General features: G+C 44.8%; 1 protein-coding gene across 1 annotated transcript in view; it reads right to left on the bottom strand.

The window, feature by feature from the left end:
- CUL4B (cullin 4B) overlaps nucleotides 1–25,644 on the bottom strand; it is a 3,236,793-nt gene that overhangs the window by 482,365 nt on the left and 2,728,784 nt on the right. The window contains exon 17 of the mRNA XM_044057336.1: nucleotides 16,521–16,626. Within this exon, the coding sequence (XP_043913271.1) occupies nucleotides 16,521–16,626 (106 nt within the window). The remainder of the gene's footprint in view (nucleotides 1–16,520; nucleotides 16,627–25,644) is intronic.

Raw genomic sequence — 25,644 nt, 5'->3', positions numbered from 1 at the left:
ATGAAAATCCTTATGAGGTATTTGCTTCCCACAAGAAATACAATTGTTAACTTTTTCTGACATCGGTCTGAGGCAAGAAAAGTTTCCCCAACGGGGTACTTAGCTTTACTGAAGACTTCGGATCTGAAATTCGACTTCAAAAATCTCAGGAGTCGGCCGACCGGCACTTGCGAACTGCTTCTGCTTTGGGCACCGCGCGGCAAGAAAAACTGAAGAAAATGGCGTTGGTTGCATTATATATACCCCTGGCGCACTGATGTCAGGGAAGAACGGACAGCAACCGACGCCAGACCAAGACTTTGGAATTCCGGCCGACTGCGGGACTGCCTGACGACAGGATAACCCAAGTGTGATGACTGCAGCAGGGTAACACGATGAACATCAGGGAGATCTATAGACTGGTTAATGGTATTTTCCAACACAACCTTAGGAAGAAAGGATGGATTAGTGCATAAGGACACTGTCTTTATGGAAGCTTTGTCGACAAAGCCTGTAATTCAGATACTCTTCTGGCTGAAGTAATAACCACCAAAAAGTTTTTCCAAGAAAGGTATTTTAATTTGCATGTAGTTGAAGGTTCAAAATGGGGAAAATTATATTCGATAGGATGAAACTGAGATCCCAGGGGGGTGTTGGATGCTTATATGGTGGTTTTAACATAATAGTGCCCTTCAAAAACATTTTGCAAAGTCTGTGTGACATGGCAGGGCAATCATTTTCTCCTATATGGAAATCAGAAATTGCAGCTAGCTGAACTTTAATAGTAGCTGCCACTGTTCCGCCATTGAAAAGCTCTGATAGAAACTGTAAAATAGTGTGAACTGGTGCTGTAAAAGGATCTATTCTGTTACAGTTGGCCCACAGAACAAATCTCTTCTATTTGCTTTTACAAAGTTTTCGAGTAAATGTTTTATGAGATGACAAAATATGCTTGACTGGAGAGGAAAGGGATGGAAATGGCAGTCAGGGGAACTGGAGCAGCCAAGCTATCAATTTGAGAGTGTCCAGATTGGGATGAACCATTCCTGACAGGTGTGTCAGAAGGTCCAGAGCTGGGTCCAGAATCCAGGGTTTTGTCCCAGATATGAGGCTGAAGAAAAGGGAACCAGATATGACTAGGCCAGTAGGGGGCGATTAGGATAAGTTGCTGTCTCCAACAGACTTGCTTTCTGCAAAAAGTTTGGAATTAGTAGAATTGGGGGAAAGGCGTAAAGAAGTCCCGGAGGTCAATCATGAAAAAGTGCATCCCCCTGGTGACTTCCCCCCGTGGGAGGGATCAGGGCAAAACAGTTGCTACATTTGGCATTGGTGGGTGATGCAAAGAGGTCACAGCAAGACTGGCTCCATTTCCAGAAGATCACTTCCATAACTTTCTGGTTGAGGGACCACTCGTGCAGCCATAAAATGGCTCTGCTCAGCTTGTCCGCAATGACGCTGGATTTCCTCGGAATGTGTGTTTTTATCAGAAAATGGTTGGAGGCTATCGCCCATACACAAAGTGGGTACGACCTGGTTCCCCTGTTTGTTTATATACCACACTATGGACATGCTGTCCGACTGGATTGCTATCGTTCCCACCACAGGAAGTCTCTCCTGAAATGCTTGCAACATTAAAATCACCACTCTTGTCTCTAGGATATTTATATGCAGATGAGCCTTGTGTTCCTGCCAGATGCCCTGAACTGTCTTCCCTAGAAAATGCCCCCCCCCCCCCATTTTGGGAAGTGTCCGTGGTCACCGTGGCCTGAGGATGAGGAGGAATGAATGGGCGTGCCCTGAGACACTAAAGTTGAATGAATCCACCACTGAAGATCTTTTCTGCTGGATTTGGTCATCATAATCTTGTGGGACATAGGGTGCCAAGCTTGATCATTGTGCAAAAAGCAACCACTGAAGAATCCACATGTAAAAGCAAGCTAGAGGAATCAGTGCAATAAATGCAACCATTTTCCCTAGGACCTGAAGAACTAGCTTTGCGGGGGCTTTTGACTTCTTCACTAGTATTCTCACATAATGACGGAGGTCGTGCACTTCCTATGGGAAGTCTTACTATTTGTACAGTTGTGTTTATCTCTGTTTCTATGAAAATAAGCTTTTACATGGCTCTATTGCAGACTTTTTGTAATTTATGGGTTGGGAGCCGATCCCTCGGCTCTGACCTCGCACTTGCTAAGCTCGAGATGCTTTTACCAACTCGAGGCAGCCCCCATCCCCCCATGCAAGTGGTAGGCACTCATCTCTTGTTTTTGTTGATGACAAGCAGCAAGCAAAAGCACATAAAAAGCTTCCAAAAGAAACTACTTAGGGAGGAACAGAGTTGAGAGATATAGTTCCTTGCTTGAACCAAATGATGCCTGGTTCGGGGCAGTTATGAGCCAGTCGTCCAGGTATGAAAACACACAGAATCCTTCACATCTCAGGTGAGCCGATACTACTGTCATACATTAGGTAAATACTCTGAGGACTGTAGAGACCAAACAGGCTCTGTCCCAGAGTTCCAATTTGTAATGGGAAACAAAAGTGTGACTGGCTCCTTGGCAGAAGCACAATAACCTCCAAAGGAAGCCTCTCCATTGAAATGTAGAAGTAGCTAAGCTCCTAGTTGAATGTGCTTTAGGTTTTGAGCACAGCTGTTTTCCCCTGTATAAATTTGCAGAGACTGGAAGTATTGACTGGACAAGGTCACTTTAGAAACAGGAAGGCCTTTTTTATTATCCGCATAGGAAACAAAAAGTTGATCAGATTTTCTAAATTTTTTAAAGTAAGGTTGTGTCTCCGTGAGGACGTTTCACAAATCTGGCTTGTTTCGCCTTATATTTATCTGGCTTGTTTAAGCCTTTATATTTTGGTGTGTCCTCTGTGTTAGTCACCCCCCTATATTCAAGATATGGTCTCACGAACTGGTATATGATTAGATCCATCAACCTCCTCCTACCCAGTCTGCTATACTTACGAGAGATACGCCACGTTAGCCTCCCAGCTCTCTGAATGAATAGTTAAAAAAAACCAAGGGAATTGGATTGATTTCAAATTGTTCTTTGAGCGACCTTAGATCCAAAAGGTTGGGCCTCAAAGATACTCTGTCTTTGTGAAAACCAAAAAGGGGGTCGAATCGAAAGAGCATGAAGTTCAGGATCCTCCTGGCAGATGTAATAGCCACTAGGAATAAAGCAAGAAAGATATTTCAGGGAACAAGAAACAGCTGGGGGAAGAATCAAGGATGTCAGCACTAAATTTAGATCCCACTGAGGAGGAGGATTCCTGATTGGAGGCTTTAGTAGGAAAACTCTTTCAAGAAGGCCCTGCAGAGCCTATGGGACATAATGTTGCTTGTTCCCGACATGAAAGTTGGAATAGCAGAAATTGAACTCTGACTGTGGAAGAAGAGGAGGGCATGAAAAATCTCTGCTAAGAAGTCCAGGACTGCCTGAACAGGGGGTAAAAGGATCAATATTCTCTTGGCCAGCCCCCAATAAGAAACGTTTCCATTTGCTTGTTTGTTATCTTTAGTCAGGTTTCTTGGTGCAGAGATCAACTGACCCTGACTGCCTAAGTGGAAGTGGAGCAACCATGCTGTGAGGTTGAGAGAAGGGATTGACCGTGCAGCTGACCCGATTGGTGAATCAGAAGATCTGGCACTGGGTCCAGATGCTACGGCTGCACCAAAAGGTGATGATGGAGGAACGAAACCAAACTTGTCGAGGCCAGTAAGGGCAATGAGAATCAATTTGGCTCTCAAACGGTAGCTTTCTGGATAACCTGAGGGATCAGAGGAAATGGAGGGAAGGCATAAAGAAGTCCCTGGGGCCAATCCTGGGTCAGAGCGCCTCTGGGGGATGGCCTGATGGAGGAGAAGAGGCAGAAGAAGTCTGGACATTTGCTGTTTTGGGGAGTAGCAAAAGATCGCAGCATGGGACGACCCCATTCCAGAAAAATCTCTTCCGCTATAGATTGCTTGAGAGACCACTGTGAGGCATGAGAATAGCTCTGCTCAATCTGCCATGTTGTTGGTTTTCCCAGGATAGATATGCTGAAACCAGAAACCGATGAGAGGAGATCCCATTGCCATAGTCTGAGGCGCTTCACAAGGGGTAGGACTTGGTTCCGCCCTGTTTGTTGATATACCAAACTACAGACATGTTGTCTGTGTGGACTGCAATTGTCCCTACGGGAAGAAAGTCGTTGAGGGCTTGCAACGTTAAAAGCACTGCTCTCATCTCCAGGACATTTATGTGCAGATGGTACTCGAACGGCTGCCACGTCCCATGAACCATCCTGCCCTGATAATGACCCCCCCACCCGATCAGGGAGGCATCCGTGGTGACAGTGGCTATCGGGGATGGGGGTACAAAGTACCTGCCTTGGTGAACCTGAGGAGATGTGATCCACCAAGCAAGATGCTCTTTGCATGTCTGTGTCACCAGAATCTGGTGACGCATTGGAAGTTGCTGGTATGACCATTGTGTGAACAGCATCCACTGAAGAAGCGCATGTAGAATCGAGCCAGGGGAAGAAGAGTAATGGCCGCAGCCATGAGACCTAATACCTTTAGAACCATTCTGGCCTGAACTTTCTTGTTGGCCAGAATGATCCTGACATGAGTCTGAATGTCTGAAACTCTTTGATCTGTAAGGGTAGCTGACATCCGAACAGTGTTTAAGTTTGCGCCTATGAAGGTAATAGACTGGCAGGGCGATAAGGATGACTTTTCGAAGTTGATTGAGATGCCCAAATGAGAACAAAGGTCTATTGTGTAATCCCTGGCTTGTATAAGCTGATGCCTGGTGGTGGCTGACAGGAGCCAGTCGTCGAGATATGGAAACACCTGGAATCCTTGACGCCTCAGGTGAGCCGTGACCACTGCCATGCATTTGGTGAACACTCTGGGGGCTGTAGTGAGACCAAAGGGCAGGGCTCTGAACTGGAAATGACTGGACCCCAGCCGAAAGCGGAGAAATCTCCTGGAGCCTGTGAATTTTGATGTGATAGTACGCATCCTGAAGATCTATTGAGCACATCCAGTTGTCCTTCTGTAAGAAGGGCAGAATTGACTGAAGAGTGACCATTCGAATCTTGTCTTCCTGACAGACTTGTTGAGTCTGCTGAGATCCAATATTGGTCTCCAGTCTCCCGTCTTTTTGGGGACCAAAAAGAACCTTGAGTAGATTCCGGGCTCTGAATGGTCTATTGTAACTGGCTGAATGGCTCTTTTTTGCAGTAGTTTTGAGACTTCTAACTCTGCAATTTCCCTTAGACCGGTGGTACATCTGGAAGGGAATTTGAGGGAAGGGACGTTCCTCGATAGGAATTATGTAACCCTTGGATATGATCGACTGTACCCAACTGTCTTGAGTGAGGGAATGCCAAGCTTCTGGGTACAGTGATAATCTTCCCCCGACTGCCTCCAAGGAGGGACAGCCGGGCAACACCTCAGGGATGCTGAAAGGGCTTGTCAGAGAGAGGCTCTCTGTTTCCCTGGTTTTTGGACCCCCTCTGCCGCTAGAGCGGCCTGTTGTTGTTACCCTCTGCCTCTAGGGGTAAACTGACCACGTGAATCCGCGTGACTCCTTGGGATTTACGGAACCACATTTTCCCACCTTTCTGTCCTTTGGGATAAGGTCTAGAAGGGGTGGAAAACGGACTCCAACAGCAGAAAGAGTCTTGCCGTCCTGTTCGCACCTGGTCAAGGTTTCCTTCACCTGAGGGCCAAACAAAGCTGACCCATCAAAGGGAGAATTTGTGAAGGACGCCTTAAAGGGATCCAGAAAGTCACATAGCCGCATCCAGGCTTGGCGCCTAAGAGCCACACCTGTACTCTGCGGGCTCTACTCGCTCCATCCGCAGCATAAGATATTAGCCGCATGGAGGAGTTTGCAATGGAATTGAGGGTTCCTAGCTGCGAAGCAATTTTTCTTGAGCCCCTGCAGCTGTAGGATCCTGAACTACTTCACCCAGCTCCTTAAGGATATCCCTCTGGAGTCTGGTGAAGTGACATAGGTAATTCAGCTTAACGCATAGCAAAGGTCGCTGAGGAAAACATCCGCCACCGCACCTATCCATGGTCCTAGAGTCCTTATTAGGAGGATGGACGGGCTCGGAAGGATCTGCAAGTTCCTTTTTGGTGGGGGCAGCCACCACCATGGCATCAGCGGGGACACCCTTAGTGAGGAATTGCTTGTCACACGGGCAGTGATAAATTTTGAAGGCCTCCTAGGGACTGGCTCTATAGAGTCATGACCTGCCCACTCCTTTCGAGCAATAAGCTGCAAAAGGGGCTCGAAAGACGGAGAGACCCAGGAGGTGGAGGGCCGAGATCCAAACGCCTCTAGGTATACTGACTCATCCTCAGAGGGATTGTTGGTGGGCCAGTTTCCCTCTGTTTCAGGAGTTCTAGGATGTCTGAGAAGGAGACATCCTCAGAGGGGATCTAGGGATCCCTCTGACTCATCAAAGTCAGTATCCGAAGTGACAGACTGGGGAGTCTACATGCTTCCTCTTACAAGTCCTTCTTCCTAGGAGGATCTCCCAAACATCAGGAGAATCCTCGGAAGAGGGGAAATTCCCAATGGGGAAACCTGAGGCGGAGGATCTCTGGGTCCTATAGCAAGAGAAGTGGCAGAGATGTCAACAGGTACTATAGAGGAGGAGCTACGGGAACAGACTGCTGACTGATACCAGTGGCCAGCACACTCTTCATCACCTCGCATGTTCCCCTCCCAGGCAGGTCCGAAAGAACCCGTTCAAGAGCTAGGAACTCCAGGGACCACCGAAGGGAAGTCTCCGAGGCAGATGTCGGAGCCGAGCTCACCAAGGTCGAGGCTCCAAGGGAAGAGCGGGCTCGGACAAGGGTCCGATGCCACTCACCCCGCGGAGGAGACCATGGAAGCCCGACCACCGAATCCCTCTAAGGAAGGTCTCGAAGAGGAGATAAGAGTAGAGGCTGAAGGAACAGAAGGGGGTATCCGTCCTCCAGCCGTAGCAGTAACCATTCGAAGACTCCAACTCCAAGCTCTGGGGTAGAGTTGAAGGAGGAACTGTAACGGGTGTGGACCAACAGTCGCCTGTTGAGAAGGACTATGTAACATTTGGGCCAGTACCTGTGACTTAAGTAATCTACTGACCACTCTCTCTAGGTCATGATCTGACAGTCTGGATGACCTTGAAGATCGGCTCCGATGGCTCCGTTCGAAGAAGAGGTGAAGCCGGAGCCGAAAGTATCGTCTCCAAGGAAGGAGACCTCGACCTCTTCCTGGAATGAGCCATCGGAACCGATACCATAGATCCTGTTGGAGTCGACTCGGAGCCGACAGGAAGCTCGATGTATCGGCTCCAGCCGGAGCCGATACAGCCACCAAAGTAACGGTGTCGGAGCCGATCGGAGCCGACACCGATGCTCAGCCACATGGGTGTCGGAACCGATCGGAGCCGACACCTAAGTGGTCGATGCAGATTCGGCACCGATAGCCATCGGTGCCGAAGGCTGTTAAGCCAGAATCGGCTCCAGCCGAGCCGATCTCGACTCGAACGAAGTCGGGCCGAGGCCGCAGGCTTAGAAACAGAAGCCTGGGCCTTGGAAGATTTAGCTGATTTTGATGGAGCCGACTTAGCCGGAGAGCCCTCCGGCAGAAGGCCCCTAAGTATCAGCTTGTTATCTTTCCTGCAGGACTCTCTGGCTGAAGGAATGACAAATAGCACAGGAGTCCTGCAGGTGAAGAGGCCCCAGGCAATACAGGCAAGAAGTGTGACCGCCTGTCAGAGACATCTTCTGACAGCACGAGTCACACTTCTTAAAACCTGAGACCCTCTCCTTTGACATGGTGCTTAAAACACACACACACACCAGTCAAAAAATTTAAATTAAAGAAAATACCAAAAAGGTATTCCTAAAAACAAACACACACACACCCTAACAGGGGATGGGATGGGTAAAGTTTGACTAAAAAATATTAAAAGAGACAGGGATTTTCTGTCAGGAAATCTAAATAATTAACTTATAATTAACAATAAAGGGTTTTTAAACAAAAAGGGGCTTTAATATCAATAAAGTGAATCACTTACCAGGAGCTGGTAAAAGGAGGACCTCATGTAGCGCAAACGAGATCTGGGTACTTACCGCCTTGCATCATGGGATATGGGGCTGCCTCGAGCTGGTAAAAGTGACTCTCGAGCTTAGCAAGTGCCGAGTCGGAGCCGAGGGATCGGCTCCGAACCCATCAAGCAAGAATGAAGGCGAGATTGACAACTTAACATCTAAGCTTTTACATGGCTCTATTGCAGACTTTTTGTAATTTATGGAACTACTTAGGGAGGAACAGAGTTGAGAGATATAGTTCCTTGCTTGAACCAAATGATGCCTGGTTCGGGGCAGTTATGAGCCAGTCGTCCAGGTATGAAAACACACAGAATCCTTCACATCTCAGGTGAGCCGGTACTACTGTCATACATTAGGTAAATACTCTGGGGGGTGTAGTGAGACCAAACGGCAGAGTTCCAAACTGGAAGTGACTGGCTCCTTAGCAGAAGCGCAAGAACCTCCTGGACTGCCTCTCCATTCAAATGTGGTAGTATGCATCCTGAAAGTCTATGGAGCACATCCAATTGCCTTTTTGCAGGACTGGAAGTATTGACTGCAGTGTCACCATCCAGAACTTGGGTCTTTTTTTACCGATTTGTTTAGATCGCTGAGATCCAAAATGGGCCTCCAGTCCCCTGTTTTCTTTGGAACTAAAAAGAATCATGAGTAAGTTCCGGATCCTCTCTGGTCTGTGGGGACTTCTTGGATGACTCTTTCTCAGCAACTCTTGGATTTCTAATGTTGCTTGTTCCTTTTGACTGGGTGGAACATCTGAAACTGATTTCTTTGAGGGAACAGAAAAGGAAAAGGGCATGATGTATCTTCTGGATATTATGTCCTGCACCCATTTGTTGTTTGTTATCTTTAGTCAGGTTTCTTGGTGCAGAGACAACTGACCCCTGACTGCCTCCAGTGGAGAGCAATCGGGCACTCCTACAGGAGCAGTGAAATTGTCTCCCAAAGAAAGATTCTCTGGAGCCCTAGTTCTGTGGGTCTCCTCTGTCATGAGGGTGGCATCTTCTATTAGTGTTCCCCCCTCTGCCTCTCTAGGGGAACCTTCACCTTGTGTGCCCTGGTAAGACCTTTGAGATTTTCTGAACAAAATTTTTCCACTACCCTTTTGACCTTTGGGAAAGGGTCTGGTAGGAATGGAAAAACATACTCCAATGGCAGACAAGGTCTTGCCTTCTTGTTCACACCTGGTGAGTGTTTTCTTCACTTTTGGCCCAAAAAGAGAAGCGCTGTCAAAAGGGGCATTAACAAACAAAGATTTGGGCTCTGCAAAATCGCAAAGGCACATCCAGGCCTGCCTCTTAAGAGAGATGCCTAAGCCTGCTGCCCTAATTGTTCCATCTGCTGCATAAGATATGACTCTCATGGACAAGTTGACAACTGAATTCAAGGTGGTGAGATGAGCACTGATCTTATCTGCTGCCGCATCAGCCAAGGCCCTTTGGAGGGAATCTGATAATTTTTTTAATCAGGGGTCTCTGCAATCTAGTGAAGTGGGTGAGATAATTCAGAGACCACAAAGCAAAGGTCGCTGATGAGATGACTCACTTCTCATGCCTATCCATAGTCCTAGAGTCGTTATTAGGAGGCTTGATAGAAGAACTGGTTTCAGAAAGTTCCTTCTTAGTGGCTGCCACCACGACCATGGCATCAACCGTTACACCCATTGTTAAAAAGCTTTTTTTCTTTTGGAGCAGTAATATACTTATTTGGCTTCCTAGCAGTAGGGTCTATGGTGTCTGGAGGTCTCCCAAGCCTTTAAAGCGATTAATTCCGCAAGCTCGTTAAAAGGAGGAGTCACCCAAGAAGTTGAAGGGCGAGACGCAAAGGCCTTCAGGAAGACCGACTCCTCGGCCGAAGGGGTGGAGGGACTGCCATTCACCTCTCTGTTTGAAGATTTATAGGTTGTCTCCAAAGGAGACATCTTTAGGAGGTGATCGTGGGGACCCTTCTGCTTCATCGAGGTCAGTGTCAGATGTGATAAGACTCCTCCAGGGAGTCAAGATGCTTTCTCTTGCATGTCCTCTTCCGAGGCACCTCCTCATTGGGATACTCTGGAGAGGTTTCGGAAGAGGAGGCAGTACCCAGAGGGACATCCCGAAGCCTACTATCTCTGCTGACCTGTGGAGAGGGCACATGAGAAAACTATCTTCTGTGACCTACTATACAGAGGCACAGTCAACTAATCTAAAAAGGTGGCGAAAGCCAAACACACTCTGGCTAGCCTAGTAACCTATGAACCTCTGAACAAAGACACCCGGACTGAAGAGGGAGGAAGACCCAAAGGAGATTATGTCTCAGACTGGGAGGTAGTCAAAAACCTCCTTATCACCACGAAGGCAGTCTGTCCCCGCTCCGAAGAACTCCCAGGATCCGACAAACAAGTTGTCGAGGCCAAAGGAATCTCCAGAGCAGAAGGAAGCTCCGAAGCAGAGGTAGGAACTGAACTCACCTGTGCCAAAGCCCCCACAGGCATAGTCAGATCCGATGAGATCCGAAAAGTCTCCCCGGACCCAACTCAGGCATAGAGACAAACTCGGAGCAGATATCGGATCCGAGAAACTTATGGATCTAGGACCAAACACTGACACAACCTGGATATTGGAATCTTCTGGCTCTGAAACATGGAGAAGGATCTGAGGAGGAACTGATTCCGAAGAGGGAGGTTGGGTCTGATCCAACTCCTTTGGGCTCAGATCCAACAGTAGTTTGGCCAAAGCTTGTGTCTTCAAAAGTCTCTCTATGACCCTATCCACATCTTCGTCAGATAAGCTCCTGGTAGACCTAGTGGACAGGGTAGGTGACCTTGATCTGGCTAGCAGTGGAGATGGGGGAGCAGAGTAGAAACCTTTTCTAAGAAGGGTGATCAACTCCTGTGACTATGTTCCATAGTAACGATCAGCTTGGAACCAGGGGATGAGGTCTGCTCCGATGGTGCCTTCAGATCCGTTAACTTTGGAGCCTTCTGCTTCGGCTCCGAAGAGGATCTCACCTCTGAAGTTCTTTTGGTAGGTGTGTCAGAAGTTGAAGATCAGGAGATAGAGCCTCAGAGAAAGGAGACTTCAGAAGCCCTTTCAAAATAAGCTTGTTTTTACATTCCATTAATGCCTGCTGATTAAAAATGTGGCAAATGGAACAAGACTCTTCCAAATGAACAGGCCCCAAGCAATAAACACACAAAATCTGTAAATCACTAAGGGGCATCCTCTTTTCATACTTTTCACATTTTTTGAAGCCCAAGAGCTTACAGCGGTAGCGGTGTTGCCTCACAGCAAGAGGTTCTCCTGTTCGATTCACGGCTGGAGTGCCTTCTGTGTGGAGTCTGTATGTCCTCCCCGCGGTCGAGTGGCCTCCGAAAGACATGCGTGAATGGGCGAGCCTTCGCTGAAGGTTGGGCGTCAGGCTGGCAACTCGGCACTATAAAAAAATCTACTGCCAATTATTAGCGGACCGGAGTTCTGCTGTGGCGACCCCTAACCGGGAAAAGCAGAAAAGACAAACAACATTAAAGAAAAAAAAGAACAAAGACAGATAGTCACAACTAGACTTGAAGAATAAGTCCTCTACCTTAAACAGACTTAAATGGGTCGCATGCGCACACACAGACGAAAGAAAAGGAAGAGTCCTCTAACTTAAAAGGACAAGAGAATATATATATATATATATATATATATATATATATATATATATATATATATATATATATATATATATATATATACACACACACACACACACACACATGGATTCACTTTATAACCTCGAAATACTGAAATTTCGAATTTCGGTATCTTGAGACTATAAAGCCAAAATCTTACAAACCCGAAACACTACAACCGCGAAAGTCAACACCGTGAAACACTACACCACACTAACACAAACACACCTACCTTTAGACACTAGAAGAAACTAAAACAAAACACACAAACACAAAAAAAACAAACACAAGCACCTACCCTAGCTAGAAGCAGGGGGTAAGCCCCCCTGTGCCCCCCACACCCCCGCTACTTATATATACTAACTCAGAGGTTGCACTAACAACCAAAACACAAGAAACACACCACTACACACTCCAAACACACTCACATACACACAAACCATACCCCAAACCCTTTAAAAAAATAACACTTACCTAATGCGGCATCACAACCGTGGGTTCGACACTTCCGGCTTTTGGATAACTGCAGTTTCGACACTTTGGTCTCGAGATACTGAAATTCGACATTTCAGTATATCGAGATTCCAAAGTGTAAACACACACACACACACACACACACACACACACACGAGCAAGCACACACACACTTTTTTTATCAGAAGGAAAAAAAAGAGAGAAAGGAACGTTCTCTAATTAAAAACAGATGTTTCTTAGACACCCTCTAATTTAAACGGATGTCAATTAAGGGAAAATAACATGAACAGGGTAGAAAACTAGTTTAGCTAATTTTGGAAATATAAAAGAATACAATAATATAATATAATATAATATAATCCCAGAAAAAAGTAAAGTACTTAGCCCAGAGCAATGCAATCCATCCTCTTTGCTGTGCGGCAAACGAAGATCTAAGGTAATTATGGGGTTGCATTACGGGTAAAAGAATATGGCCCACAAGCTTTGCTGAAGACCTCGAGCTGGGGAAATGGCTGAGACGGATCCAACACATCAGACCTGACTCAATAGTGACAATAAAGGCAAGACTGACAACAACACATCACTTGTTGCCATAATAAGTGTTCAGGCTGTTCTTAAAAATATCTAAACTAGTACTCGCTTTAATGTAATTTGGTAGTCTGTTCCATGCATCAGCTACTCTGTCAAAGAACCAATTAGTGCAGTTCTCATTCCTATAGAATCTTCTGCATAGGTTGTCTGATGATTCTCTAGTACTTTTTGATAACCCCAAACATTCCCAGAGGTAGTTGTCTCTAAATGCTCTATATACCTAAATAAGATCTCCTCTTAGATATCTCTAAGAGACACTGTACAAGTTCAGATATTTTAGTCTTTCATAATAACTTAAAATTTCACATTCATGGATGCCCTTGGTATACTTCCGCTGTATTCTTTCAAGTTTACTCATGCTTGTTTTCTTATAGGTTTTCCATATTGTTATACCACACTCAAGTCTGGGTCTAAATGTAACTACTAACAATGACTTCATCATTTTTTACTTCCTTTACTTTATACATCTTTTTAAGCAACTGAGAGTTATAGAACTTATTCTTATGGAAATGTATCTCCCTAACGTTGTATGCCTAGATCCTGATGTTAAACATTTTTTTGCACTGAAACAATTTCTCTTTCAAAACGCTCCACATTCCATCTGCAGTTTTTCCACTGAACACCTCACTCCAGTTAGTTTTACATTGTGACTGTTTTCCTTCCATATAATCTGTAATTAACCTTCTGTGTATTGGTTTAGATTTCAGTTTGGCAGAATTAACTAGCAACAAATTAACTTGTATAACCGCATGATCACAGCACATCAACAGCAATAAAACTTGACTTGAAGTAACAGTAATTTCTTTAGGAACACAAACAATGTCTAGTACGTTCCATCCCCTGGTAGTTTTTTTTTTTTTTTTTTTTTTTTACAGTCTGAAGCAATTGTTGTTCCTGAATATATATTGTGAACAATTTCCTTACTGACATTGTTGAATCAATATTATTCCAGTCTGTTTCTGGTAAATTGAAGTCTCCAGCTAATATTCTTCTCTCCTGTGTTTCATGCAAGAAATGTATGAATTCCTCCGGGTCATCTGCACTTTACTTTGGTGGTCTATACACTCCAACAACTGTTATAGGTTCTAGGGTTGTCTTTACTGTCACAGTTATACAGTCTACAGTATTGGCGTTATCACTGAACATGTAATAATTACACATCTCATAACTACCTGTAATCCCCATCATAACACCTTACCTTATTTTTTGTTACTTTGTTACAGTAAAAACATTTACACCCTGACAGAACCGTTTTACCATCATTGTTTTTTTAACCAAGTTTCACAAAAAATAACAACATCAATCTTGTGGGAACACAGCAAATTTTCCAATAAAAAACTTTATTATTAATGCTCCTAGCCTTAACAATCAGAGATGCATCAAATGTTGCTATCTGTAAACCATTACATTTTTGACCTGACAAAAATCCTGCCTAGTGTTGGTCAAATACTGCAAAATATCTGCTGCAAAAATTCTCTTCCCGGATCTTGACAAATGTATGCCATCCTGTCTGAACACTTGGGGCCAAAACTACGTTTGGATACTATATACATTTCCATTTTTTTAAAACAGGACATTTTTTTCCAAGCAGGTATTTACCCCAGACTATCTTTTCTACAGGTGATTTGTGAAAAATACCTCCTAACACCAGTACAAGCTATACTATCCAAGAGGGCTGTCGGTTCCCTATTAACAGTCAGAAAATTCTTGTGGATGACATCATTTGTACATACATGAATAAAAACGGATCTGTACATCCTTACATTAAGGCGTTCCAAGGTTTGTCTTAAATATTCTATTTTTGCTTCTGGCAGGCATAACACTATTCGATGTTCATTATCTTCTCTGTTACTCTAATAATTGAATCTATCCTATACTATCCAAGAGGGCTGTCGGTTCCCTATTAACAGTCAGAAAATTCTTGTGGATGACATCATTTGTACATACATGAATAAAAACGGATCTGTACATCCTTACATTAAGGCGTTCCAAGGTTTGTCTTAAATATTCTATTTTTGCTTCTGGCAGGCATAACACTATTCGATGTTCATTATCTTCTCTGTTACTCTAATAATTGAATCGCCAATTACAAGAGTATCTTTACTGACCAGCTCTGAAGGATCTTCAGCTTCTAATACAGTAATATCTGCTCTATCAACTGTTATGAAGGATAGATCTTCATCACCGTTAGTCTTATTAATCCCACTGTTTTCATTGTGCATTAAATTTTCATCCCGCTGGCATTGTAAACCCAGACCTTGAGCCATGTAGTCAACATCTGTCCGTCTCTCTCTTTTTTTTTTACAGTAATGTTCTTCAATCCTTCCACATTCAGTTTTGATTTCTTCCTTTTCACCTGCCCCTTGCCTCTTTTTTCTACCTTCTCTTTTGGAAAAATTATGTCTTTTTCTGCATACTGAAGGTTTTCTGATAGAAAAATATTATCACTCCCTGTAACCTGTGTGTTACATAACAAAGCAGTGTCCTTATTAGTATGTATTCTCTTTACAGACAATCAGGTTCTTTTTTCTTCCTTATTTGTTGTGAACGTCTTCCTTTCTTTCTTTTTGTTTCCTTCTAAACAAAGCGGATCCTCAGATTCCTGAGTACTTGTATACAGAATTCCAAGGTTGTCAGGGGCATCGTCTTGTTTCATAGGGGTTGACTGACTTTTGCAGACAATAGATGCATCATTTCCTAAATGTGTTCTATTTGTTCTTTGCCTAACATTATTTATATCACTAGTCTAGTCATTAATATATGAAATAACAGTTCTCCAAGCCATGCCAATTGCACAAGTGCAATCATCATCAAGTCTAGATTTACTTCTAACAATGGTAAGCAAATCAACCATCTTTTGACACGAGGAACACAGATCACCAGTGTTATCAGCTGTTACCCTTCAATATCCACAGCATTTATTACACTGTACAAGATATTTGTGCATTAGCAAATCATTAACTGCATACTCATTTAATGAATCCATATTCAGCTTCAAAGTATTGTAAATATTGTAAAAAAAAAATAATTAAAATCCGTAACCATAGAATTCAGACAGAACTTAAATCAACTTCTATGACAAAAAAAATTGCACAAACAATATACAACTAAATACTAAAGTAAGTACAGTAAAGTTTTGCTCACAGTACAAGTTCTGCAAGCCAGACAAAAGCTGTAATTTCTGCACTTCGCAATAGCTTCTGCTCACTATCGCTCGCAGTCAAACTTCTTAACAGTAAAGATCAATAAATCACAAACCAAGGTAGGATTTGTTTAGATATGCTCAGGATTTTCCTCTCTGCAGTCTGTGTGAATTTACAGCTGCCTAGGCCCCTTGGGGTGGCTAGAGTTTGCCTGTCTAAAACCTATCCCTTTCTAACAACCAATAGTGAAATTAAAGTTAAGACAAAATATGAATCAAAGTAAATCTTGTTAACAAGCTATCCCTTCCTACTACAAACAGTAAACAAAAGTGATAAAATATAAATTCAAATAAAACTCATCTTACCAGTTAGCTCCACAATAAATCACAAACTATGGTTGGACTGTTTAGATATGTTAAGCTTGGATCTCATTATTACACTGCTGAGTGTGTCTGCAACCAGCAATTACTTTCACAGATAAAACAAATCACATTGGCTGAAAAAGCTACTTCATAAGACAGACCAAAAGAATATGACATTACACCAGAAAAGTAACAAAAATACTGACCTATTCCTGTAGCTTGCTTTATTTCTTCTAAACTAAACTCCTCGCCTTCATTGAACATAAGTAGCACTAATGTCTGGAACAGGGAGACTTGTAGTTCTTTCTTCCCCTGAAACAGGAAACATTTAGAGAGTTTGTATCACAACATTTTTAAGCAGAATACCAACTTATTCAGCGTGTAATAACCACCCTTCCCAGTCTTGAAAACAAAAGTTGAAAAAAACAGAACACTGTTAGCTGAAGAGAGTATGATGTTCATTTGTTTTTTTAAAACATACAGGCAACATACTGATTCACACTTTTTAGACACGATCTTCACATTTTCTGCTACCATCAAAGCTCAGGACATTTTATCTCTAAGTAACTGCATGCATTGGTACTGATTAAAATGCAAGGTTTGTTTTACATGGTATCTTTGAGACTTAACAGCTGAATGGAATGTTCCTGCCTTGCCAGTTAAATAACACTGTCTCCTGTAAAACAAGCACCACTAGTAGAGTTAAGTCAACTTAAGTGTCTACAATAAGATCAATAGTCAGATGCTACACAGCCAGAATTTTTATATCATTTTATGTAATTACTATGCTAGCAAAAAATAAACAAACTAGATACATGCTTACAGTATCAGATGGTCTTGTCAGGGGATCTTTCTTTATGGAACTACAGCTAGAACAATTTCTTTTTCTCTCAGTCGGGCTATTTGTTTTGAAACACATGCACTTGGGGGTGCCCTACGACTTACTCCAAAAAAAAGAAGTTATGTCTTAACATAACGTTCCATCTGAGTTGTTGATCTTCTTCCAGTCATCACGGATAGGTTCGGTTCCGAGCCCTCGTAACCGAGTCGGCCTTATACCAAGCTTGGGTGCACCAAAAACTCTTGAGCTATGTTGCTACCCACAATGCCCTTTACTCTGTTACCTCAGACGAGTTTGCATGCAACATATAGAAGAAGAAATAAGTCAAAGGCCATCTCTGCACAGAAACCCTAATACACCACAAAGACCCAGAAGATCCGCCAGGAACCTTTGGAGGGGGTCGGCGGGAGGGTGTGATGACTGGAAGAAGATCAACAACTCAGATGGAACATTATGGTAAGACATAACTTCTTTATCTGAAGTTGTTAATCTTCTTCCTATTCATCACTGATGGGACTGAGTCCCCAGCCACCTGGAGAACCTGGGTGGCTCTTATGGAAGAACATTCCTGAGAACCATTGAACCAAAGGCCGCTCTTCCCCTGGAGATCAGATCCAATTTGTAATGCTTGATAAAGGTGTGGGGCTTAGCCCAAATGGCAGCTGCACAAATGTCATCCATGGAGGCCCTAGAGTGGAAGGCAACAGATGCTGCAATAGCCCTAGTTGAGTGAGCTTTGATTTGGCCAGGCTTAAATCCCTCCATAAGTGAATATATGAAGGCAATGCAATCCCTCAGCCATTTAGACAAAGTAACTTTCGATACTGCGCCTCCCATTCTAGGACCCGCAAAGAAGATGAAAAGCTGGTCCGACTTGCGAAAAGATTTAGTTCTGTCCAAACAGAAACATAATTGTCTATGAACATCCAAGGAATGTAGACAATATTCTCCTTTGTTAGAGTAATTTGGGAAGAGCACAGGGAGCTCAATGAACTGGTTAATTGAAGGTCAGATACCACTTTGGGGAGAAAGGATGGGTTAGTACGAAGTGATAAACTGTCCTTATGAAAGATCAGATAAGGGCTCTTGATACATAATGCTTGTAATTCAGAAAATCGTCTGGCTGAAGTTATAGCCACCAGAAATAAGGATTTCCATGATAGGAATTTTAGATCACATGTCGCAGCGGGCTCAAAATGGGGCAGAGAAAGAGACTGCAAAATCCAGGACAGATTCAATGCCTCCACCGCCTGTCTGATGGGAGGCCTGCTGCGGAAAATACTCTTGAGGAAAGTCTTGCAAAGGGCAAGAGGAAATAAGTAGGACTCCATCTGACCTGTTATGGAAGATGGAAACAGCTGCTAGATGGAATCGAATGGTGAAAGCTGAGGCCCCATTGTCGAACAGTTCAGCCAGATAATGAAGAATAGTGGCTACGGGGGCTGAGAACAGGTCTAGCTTCTGATTATGTGACCAAATAGAGAATCTTTTCCATTTGTCCCTGTAAAGTTTCCTGGTGGATGGTTTATGAGAGGCCAAGATAATATCACGTATGGGTGAAGAGAAGGTTTCCTGCCTGGCAACTAACAGAAGTGGAGAAACCAAGCTGTCAGCTTGAGAGTGGACAGATTCGGGGGAGTCAGCCCTTGTGGGTGAGATATGAGGTCCTGACGAGTGTCTAGGATCCAAGGAGGTTGCAACAGATGAGGTAGAAGGAAGGGAAACCACACTTGACGAGGCCAGAATGGGACAATGAGGATCACTTCTCAACTGAATAGCTTCCCTTAGAACAAGGGGAATCAGAGGAATCGAAGGATAAGCATAAAGGAGACTCGTGGGCCAATCGTGGATCAAAGCGTCTCTCGGTGACTCCCTGAGAGGAGGAAAGAGGGCAAAGTAGCTGCTGCATTTTGTGTTTGAGGGGGAGGCGAAAAGGTCCCAGCATGGCTGGCCCCAACGGCTGAAAATTTCCGCCGCCACACTCGGGTTGATAGACCACTCCTGAGGATGGAGAATGCATCTGCTCAGTCTGTCCGCAATCAAATTGGAGCTCCCCGGGATATGAGTTGCGATCAGAAAGCGGTTGGAAGCTATCGCCCACTGCCAGATTCTCGTGGCTTCACGACAAAGGGGGTAGGATTTGGTCCATCCCTGTTTGTTTATGTACCAGACCACGGACATGTTGTCCGACTGGACAGCAATCATTCCGGATGGAAGGAGCGGATGAAAAGCTTGCAACACCAATAGCACTCCAGGACACTGATATGCAAGTTGACCTCTACATCGGACCACGTGCCTTGGACTGACATTCCCTGGAAGTGGCCCGCCCACCCCATCAGGGAAGCATCCGTGGTCACCGTGGCGCTGGGTTGGGGAGACTGGAAGGGGCGACACCAAAGATTTTCATCTGTACTTATCCATCAGAGGAGATCTAGTTTGCAAGTGCTGGTGATGAGAATCTTTGAGCTCAGGGGGTGAAGACTGGGTATCCACTGGGCCTGAAGAAGCCATTGTAGTAATCTCATGTGTAGTCTGGCTAAGGGATCAATAGGGATGGCTGCAGCCATAGACCTCAAGGCTTGAAGAAATTCCCTTGCACGCACCTTTCTTCGACAGAGTATCACCTGACCTTGTGCCCTTAGTCTCTGAAGCCTGTGAAGAGGAAGTGAGATCAGGCTTGACTGGGTGTTGAATATTGCCCCTACGAATTCCAGTTGTTGTGAGGGTTGAAGGTTGGATTTCTCCCAATGTATGGTGATGCCTAGTGACTCCGCTAGAACCAGGGTGTAGCGGAGGGCCTTGACCAGAAGATGCTTGGTGGGGGTGGAGAGGAGCCAATCGTCTAGGTAAGGAAACACCTGGAATCCCTGATGTTTCAGATTTACTGTTACCACCGCAAGGCATTTCATGAACACTCTGGGGGCCGTCGAGAGACCGAAAGGTAGTGCTCTGAATTGGCAGTGATTGGCTCCCAACCGGAAGCGAAGGAGGCTCCTGGAGCGCTTGTCCATCTTGATATGATAATACACATCCTGGAGCTCTAATGAGCACATCCACACAACCTCTCGCAGAAAGGGGAGGATGGTTTGAATCGTGACCATGTGGATTTTGGTCTGAACTACCGATTTGTTTAGTTGGCTGAGATCCAGAATGGGCCTCCACTCCCCTGTTTTCTTTGACACCAAAAAAAATCTGGAGTAGAACCCTGATCCGCACTGATCTGGGGGGACCTGTTGGATGGCTCGTTTCTGACACAGCTTTCGTATTTCAGAAGCTGCCTCCTCCCTTTGACTGGCTGGAACATCGGAAAGGGATTTCGGAGGTCCTGGATAAGATATTAGGGGAATATGGTAGCCTCTGGTAATGATTCTCTGCACCCACTGATCATTTGTAAAGCAGAGCCAGGCAGCTTGGTGCAGAGAAAAACGTGCCCCGAATGCTTCCAGAGGGAAGATATTGGGCAGCACCACAGGAGCGTTGATATGGTCTACCCAAGAAGGAATCTCTGGAGTCTTGGTTCCGGGGACACCCTCTGCCCCGAAAGGGGCAACTTCCATTATTGGAACCCCCTCTGCTTCTGGAGGAGTCCTCACCATGTGCGTCTCGGAAAGGACCTTGAGACTTCTTGTGCCACATCTTCCCGCTCCTCTGATTCCTGGAGAAGGAATGCTGAGGTTTGGAAAAGCATAGGCCAACAGCAGACAAGGTCTTCTTGTCTTGCTCGCACCTGGCTAATGTATCTTTGACCTTAGCACTGAACAGACTTGATGGTTCGATAGAGGCATTTAAAAAGGAAGACTTGAAGGAGTCCGCGAGGTCACAAATGCTCATCAATGTGTGGCGTCTCATGACTACGCCTGTACCCACAGCTCTAGCTGTCCCTTCGGTTGGGTGTGACAGCAACCTCATGGATGAATTGGATATTGACTCTAGGGTGGCAAGTTAGGAAGCAACTTTATTGCATGCTCCATCTGATGCTTGGCCCTTGAGGGTTCCGGACAGTTCGGAGATAAGACCTCTCTGGAGCCTCGTAAAATGTGCCAAAAGGTTCAGAGACCTAACTGCAAAGGTCGCTGATGCAAAAACTCGCTTCCCCTAACCTGTCCACTGCTCGGGTCTCTCTGTTGGGCGGGTGAACAGCAGGACTCTCTTCAGCAAGGTCCTTTTTTGTGGCTGCCGCCACCACCATAGCATCCACTGGCAAACCTCTAGACCAATGGGGTTGATCCTCTGGAGGGGAGAGTACCTTGTCTGATCTCCTGGGGATGGCCTCAGTGGAGTAAAGGTTCTTCCATGCCCGCTGCACGATGAGCTTAACCAACTCATCGGCGGGGGGGTCACCCAAGAAGTAGAGGGCCGACAGCGAAAGGCCTGCAGGAATACGGATTCCTCCGAGGAAGGATTGGAGGGCTTCCAGTCACCCCTCTGTTTCAAGATTTCCATGATGTCTCCGAAGGAGACATCATCAGGGGGTGACCGTGGGGATCCTTCCCCATCATCATAGTCCATATCTTCCGTGAGGGACTCCTCTGGGGAGTCCATGTGTTTCCTCTTACACACCCGTTTCTGAGGGGATTCTTCGGTGGGAGCATCCGAAAAAGACTCAGAAAAGGAAATACCCTGGGCAGGGGATTGATGGGCCTTCTGCTCTCGGAGTCCTAGGGGGTTGGCCTTTGACAGCTGTGGCTCAGAAGGAACTGGGGGGATAACCAACGTAGGAGGATTGCTAGAAGCAAGCACCCTCTCCATCACCCGGAAAGCGGGCCTGCCTAAAGAGGAGTGGGAGCCTGGAACCGAAGAAGACAAAATCGGAACCGGGGTCACACCCAGCTCCACATGGTCCACCCCCGGGAATGGAGCTTCAAGCAAACTCGGAGCGGTAGTCATCCTCGGATCCGAAGTCGGGACAGACAACACAGTCGGAACCGATACTGGAACTGGAGGTTCCACCCCCCCCAAGCATGAGATTGAGGGAGGGTGGGTTCCGACGCAACCAACACCCAAAGGGGCTTCGGGGCCTCAGACACAGTCACTGACAGCGCCGAGGAAGGGGGTCCTCTAGAAAACGTTGGATATATGAGCCTTGGAACCAAGGGATTCAAGCGAGGAGAGTAAGTAGGGGTCACTAGAGTAATAGACTCAAAGCCTGGAGTGGGATATGGTCTAGGCAAATTTGAAATTCCCCTGGCGGTCAGCAGCTGGTCAAAAAGGTGCACCACATCCAATTCTGAAAGGCTCCTGGTGGATCTCACCGATGCCCCTGAGGGGGAATCAGGCCGGTCCAAAAAGGGGCTGCAGGCTTGTCCGGCAAACGGGTCCACAGTCAACGAGTAACGGGTCCGTGGTGTATCACAGAACGGCACAGACGATTCCAATTTAGAAACCGGCAATGACGGCATGGTTGGAGTCGAGAATGGGCTCGGAGCCGAGGTCACAACAGGGGTGGATGACAAAAACGGCCCAGAGGTTGTTGTCGGAACCGGTATCGTTGTGGAAATGGGCGATGTCAGTACCGAGACAGAAACAGAATAGGTTATCGGAACCGAGGCAGTAGATGACGCCGTAGTCATCGGTGCTAGGGTAGGCACCGACGAGGCAACCTCGGTAAGCTTCGCTGGAGACGTGCTCGGAACCGATGTAGTTGGAATCGAGGAGGCAGTACGGTGCTCTGAAGAAGACTTTTGGGCCCTGTGCTTATGTCTTTTACCTCTGTCACCGGCCGGTGAAGAGGGGTCTGAACGAGGAAGTTTCTTGTCCACAGAAGGAGGGGATGAGACCTCCATCACAGAAATAGCCTCCGAAAAAGCCGAAGCAACCAGGCCCTTCAAAATCAGTTTATTCCAACGTTCATTCAGCGTCCGCTGACTGAAGCTAGCCCAAATATCACATGGGGGTTTTGCCGACAAATGCAGAACCCTCAAACAGTACACACACTCTTCATGGAGATCGCTATTCTGAAGTTTACCACTGCAAGAAGAGCAGTGTTTAAACACTGTAGTTCCCTTCTTTTCAGACATAACAGAACACACTCTCACACAAAAAGGAAACTGTGAGGAAAGTGGAGGAAATGAAGAAGTAGAGAGAGAGAGAGGAAATACCAACAATGGTAATAAGATACCACAAGGGTAGAAAGTTCGAAAATACCAACAATGGTAAGAAAGAAAAACCTGTGGGTAGAGCTTTGAAAATAAGAGATGTCAAGAACAGACTATAAACGGAAAAAAAACTTTTACAAAAACTTGTAAATGTATAAGAGAAATGACTTAACTGGAGAGCTCAGTGAAACGCTGCTATATGGCTGTGCGGCAAACAAGATCTGAGGTAACTGAGTAAAGGGCATTGTGGGTAGCAGCTTAGCTCGAGAGTTTTTGGTGCATGCAAGTTTGGTATAAGGCCGACTCGGTTCCGAGGGCTCAGAACTGAACCCATCAGTGATGAATAGGAAGAAGATTAACAACTTCAGATACAATGTTTCCCAACCGCTGACTGACCACAAAGGCTTGGCATCTACAGTGTTACATGCATGGCTAGCCTTAAACATGGACAAACTAGGTAGACACCAAGAGTGCAGCTGTGGTAGGGCAGTTTTAAGCTATTCATTTGTTTCTCTTCTTCAAGTAAAGAAGGATGGAGATTTCTGTCTTTAAAAATGAAAATAAAATAAATACATCGCACACATTATCACTATGGTACAATAGAATAGCTGCAGCACCCTGGGGAGGAAGTGTTGTAGACTTGGCCATTCGATTTGTTAGCCACTTGTCCATGATCTAACTAGATAAAAAATAATGTAGACTGTAAGACTGGGTGGGGATGGAGCAAGAAGTCAACAAATTTTAAAATATAGGGGTACCTTTGGCGAAAGGAGAAAGCTGCTATCACCAACAGCTTAAGCTTTTTTTTTTTTTTTTACTATTACTGGTAGACAACTAGATGTTTGACAGCTGTAGTTCTCAACTGTCCTTGATTTTGCACATGTCCCTGATTTCATCTGATATCCTTGCATTGCTGTCACTCAATTCCTTTGATTTTCTGGTAAAATACTGGGGATTACATTCAGTCAAAAATGCCAAACAATGGACTTCCATGCTTCTTATCCATTTGAAAATGCTTGCTGATGCAAAACCTGCTGTTCTACTAACTGAGAGAATTAGAGTAACATATAAAAATGCTTGCCTGTCTGTGGGAGGGATATGACCAACAGATGCTCTTTATTCATTAATTTGACTTTGCAAGACTACTGTGATTTGTGTGAAACAACTTGGAATACTTTAACTTAAGGCTACTGTTTCTATGAAACAAAGCTGAAATGGGCAATCAGTTTTTATTAAAATTAGATGTCTGAAAGTGCACATAAGTAGCTATAATTGCTAGGTGGGGTAGAAGCTGCCTGTGGAAAGTAACTGACCCTTCTTGTTGTTTTCTCAGTGTAAATGGTCAATGTCTGGCTTTGCAATACTAGTGTGCATTTGCAGGATTAATGTAATTTGAGTGAAGCAAGCTGGAACACTTTAATGTGCGGCTGCTGTTTGAGTACAATAGGGATAATATACAATACACGACTGTCATTCTTATCACAAACATCTGAAGTGCATACAGTAGTAGTTATAACCGTTAGATGAAGGTGGGAACTGTCCGTAGAAAATAACTGACCCTCTTGTTGTTTTCTCAGATGAATTAGTCACTATCTGGCTTTGCAGGACTAGTGTGGATTTGTACAAAGCAAAATGAGCAACTTAAGTGGACATCTGAGATATGCATAGACAAATCAACTATAACTGCTGTTTTTTTAAGGAAATGACTAGCTGCCCACTATTGCTTGCTCAGTCATTATTTTGGCTTTGTAGGACTAATGTGATTTATGTGAAGCAAAGCTTAGTTGTGTAAAAACTTACTCTTAACAGTAGATGCTCAAATAGTTCACTGCTGCAGTACTGTTGGCTTACAGGAGATATCCCATCAAGGATACCTGTATATTGGGCCAGGCTATAAAAGCTGCACCTTCCTGTAGCACCCTACATGTGGCCTACAAACTATGCATGGGACTATATGTGCTAGTATGTAATGTTTATGGATAGAGGCCATGATATAAGCCATGTGGACAAAATCTGGGGTGACAGTCAGTAAGAGGCTTATGGGTAATACTAATATACGACATAAAAAGAATGACAGAACGGGTCAACATTAAAGTAAATAGAGGTTTATTACTAAATACACTAATGATGTGAATTTAACTTGTGACATCATTTGTAAGAACTGGCAGTTGCTGACCACTGATGAGCGCATGCCCAACATCGTCGCACATGCTCCCAGTTTTACCTTCAAGAATTGTCCTACTATTAAAGATTTGCTCTGTAATCCAAAATTACAGTTGGCTTCTAGTACACACAGAACTGGCACATATCCATGTCGTGCATGTAAAGTTTGTAGCGTGATTTTTTTTCCAGCATCCTTATTTGAATTTTATGTTTAAACCCAAGCATTATGAT

The sequence above is a fragment of the Protopterus annectens genome, chromosome 15.part0 (genome assembly GCF_019279795.1).
Source record: "Protopterus annectens isolate FY-2018-M chromosome 15.part0, PAN1.0, whole genome shotgun sequence".
Taxonomy (NCBI): Eukaryota; Metazoa; Chordata; order Ceratodontiformes; family Protopteridae; genus Protopterus; species Protopterus annectens.
This window is presented reverse-complemented; position numbering and strand designations above follow the sequence as displayed.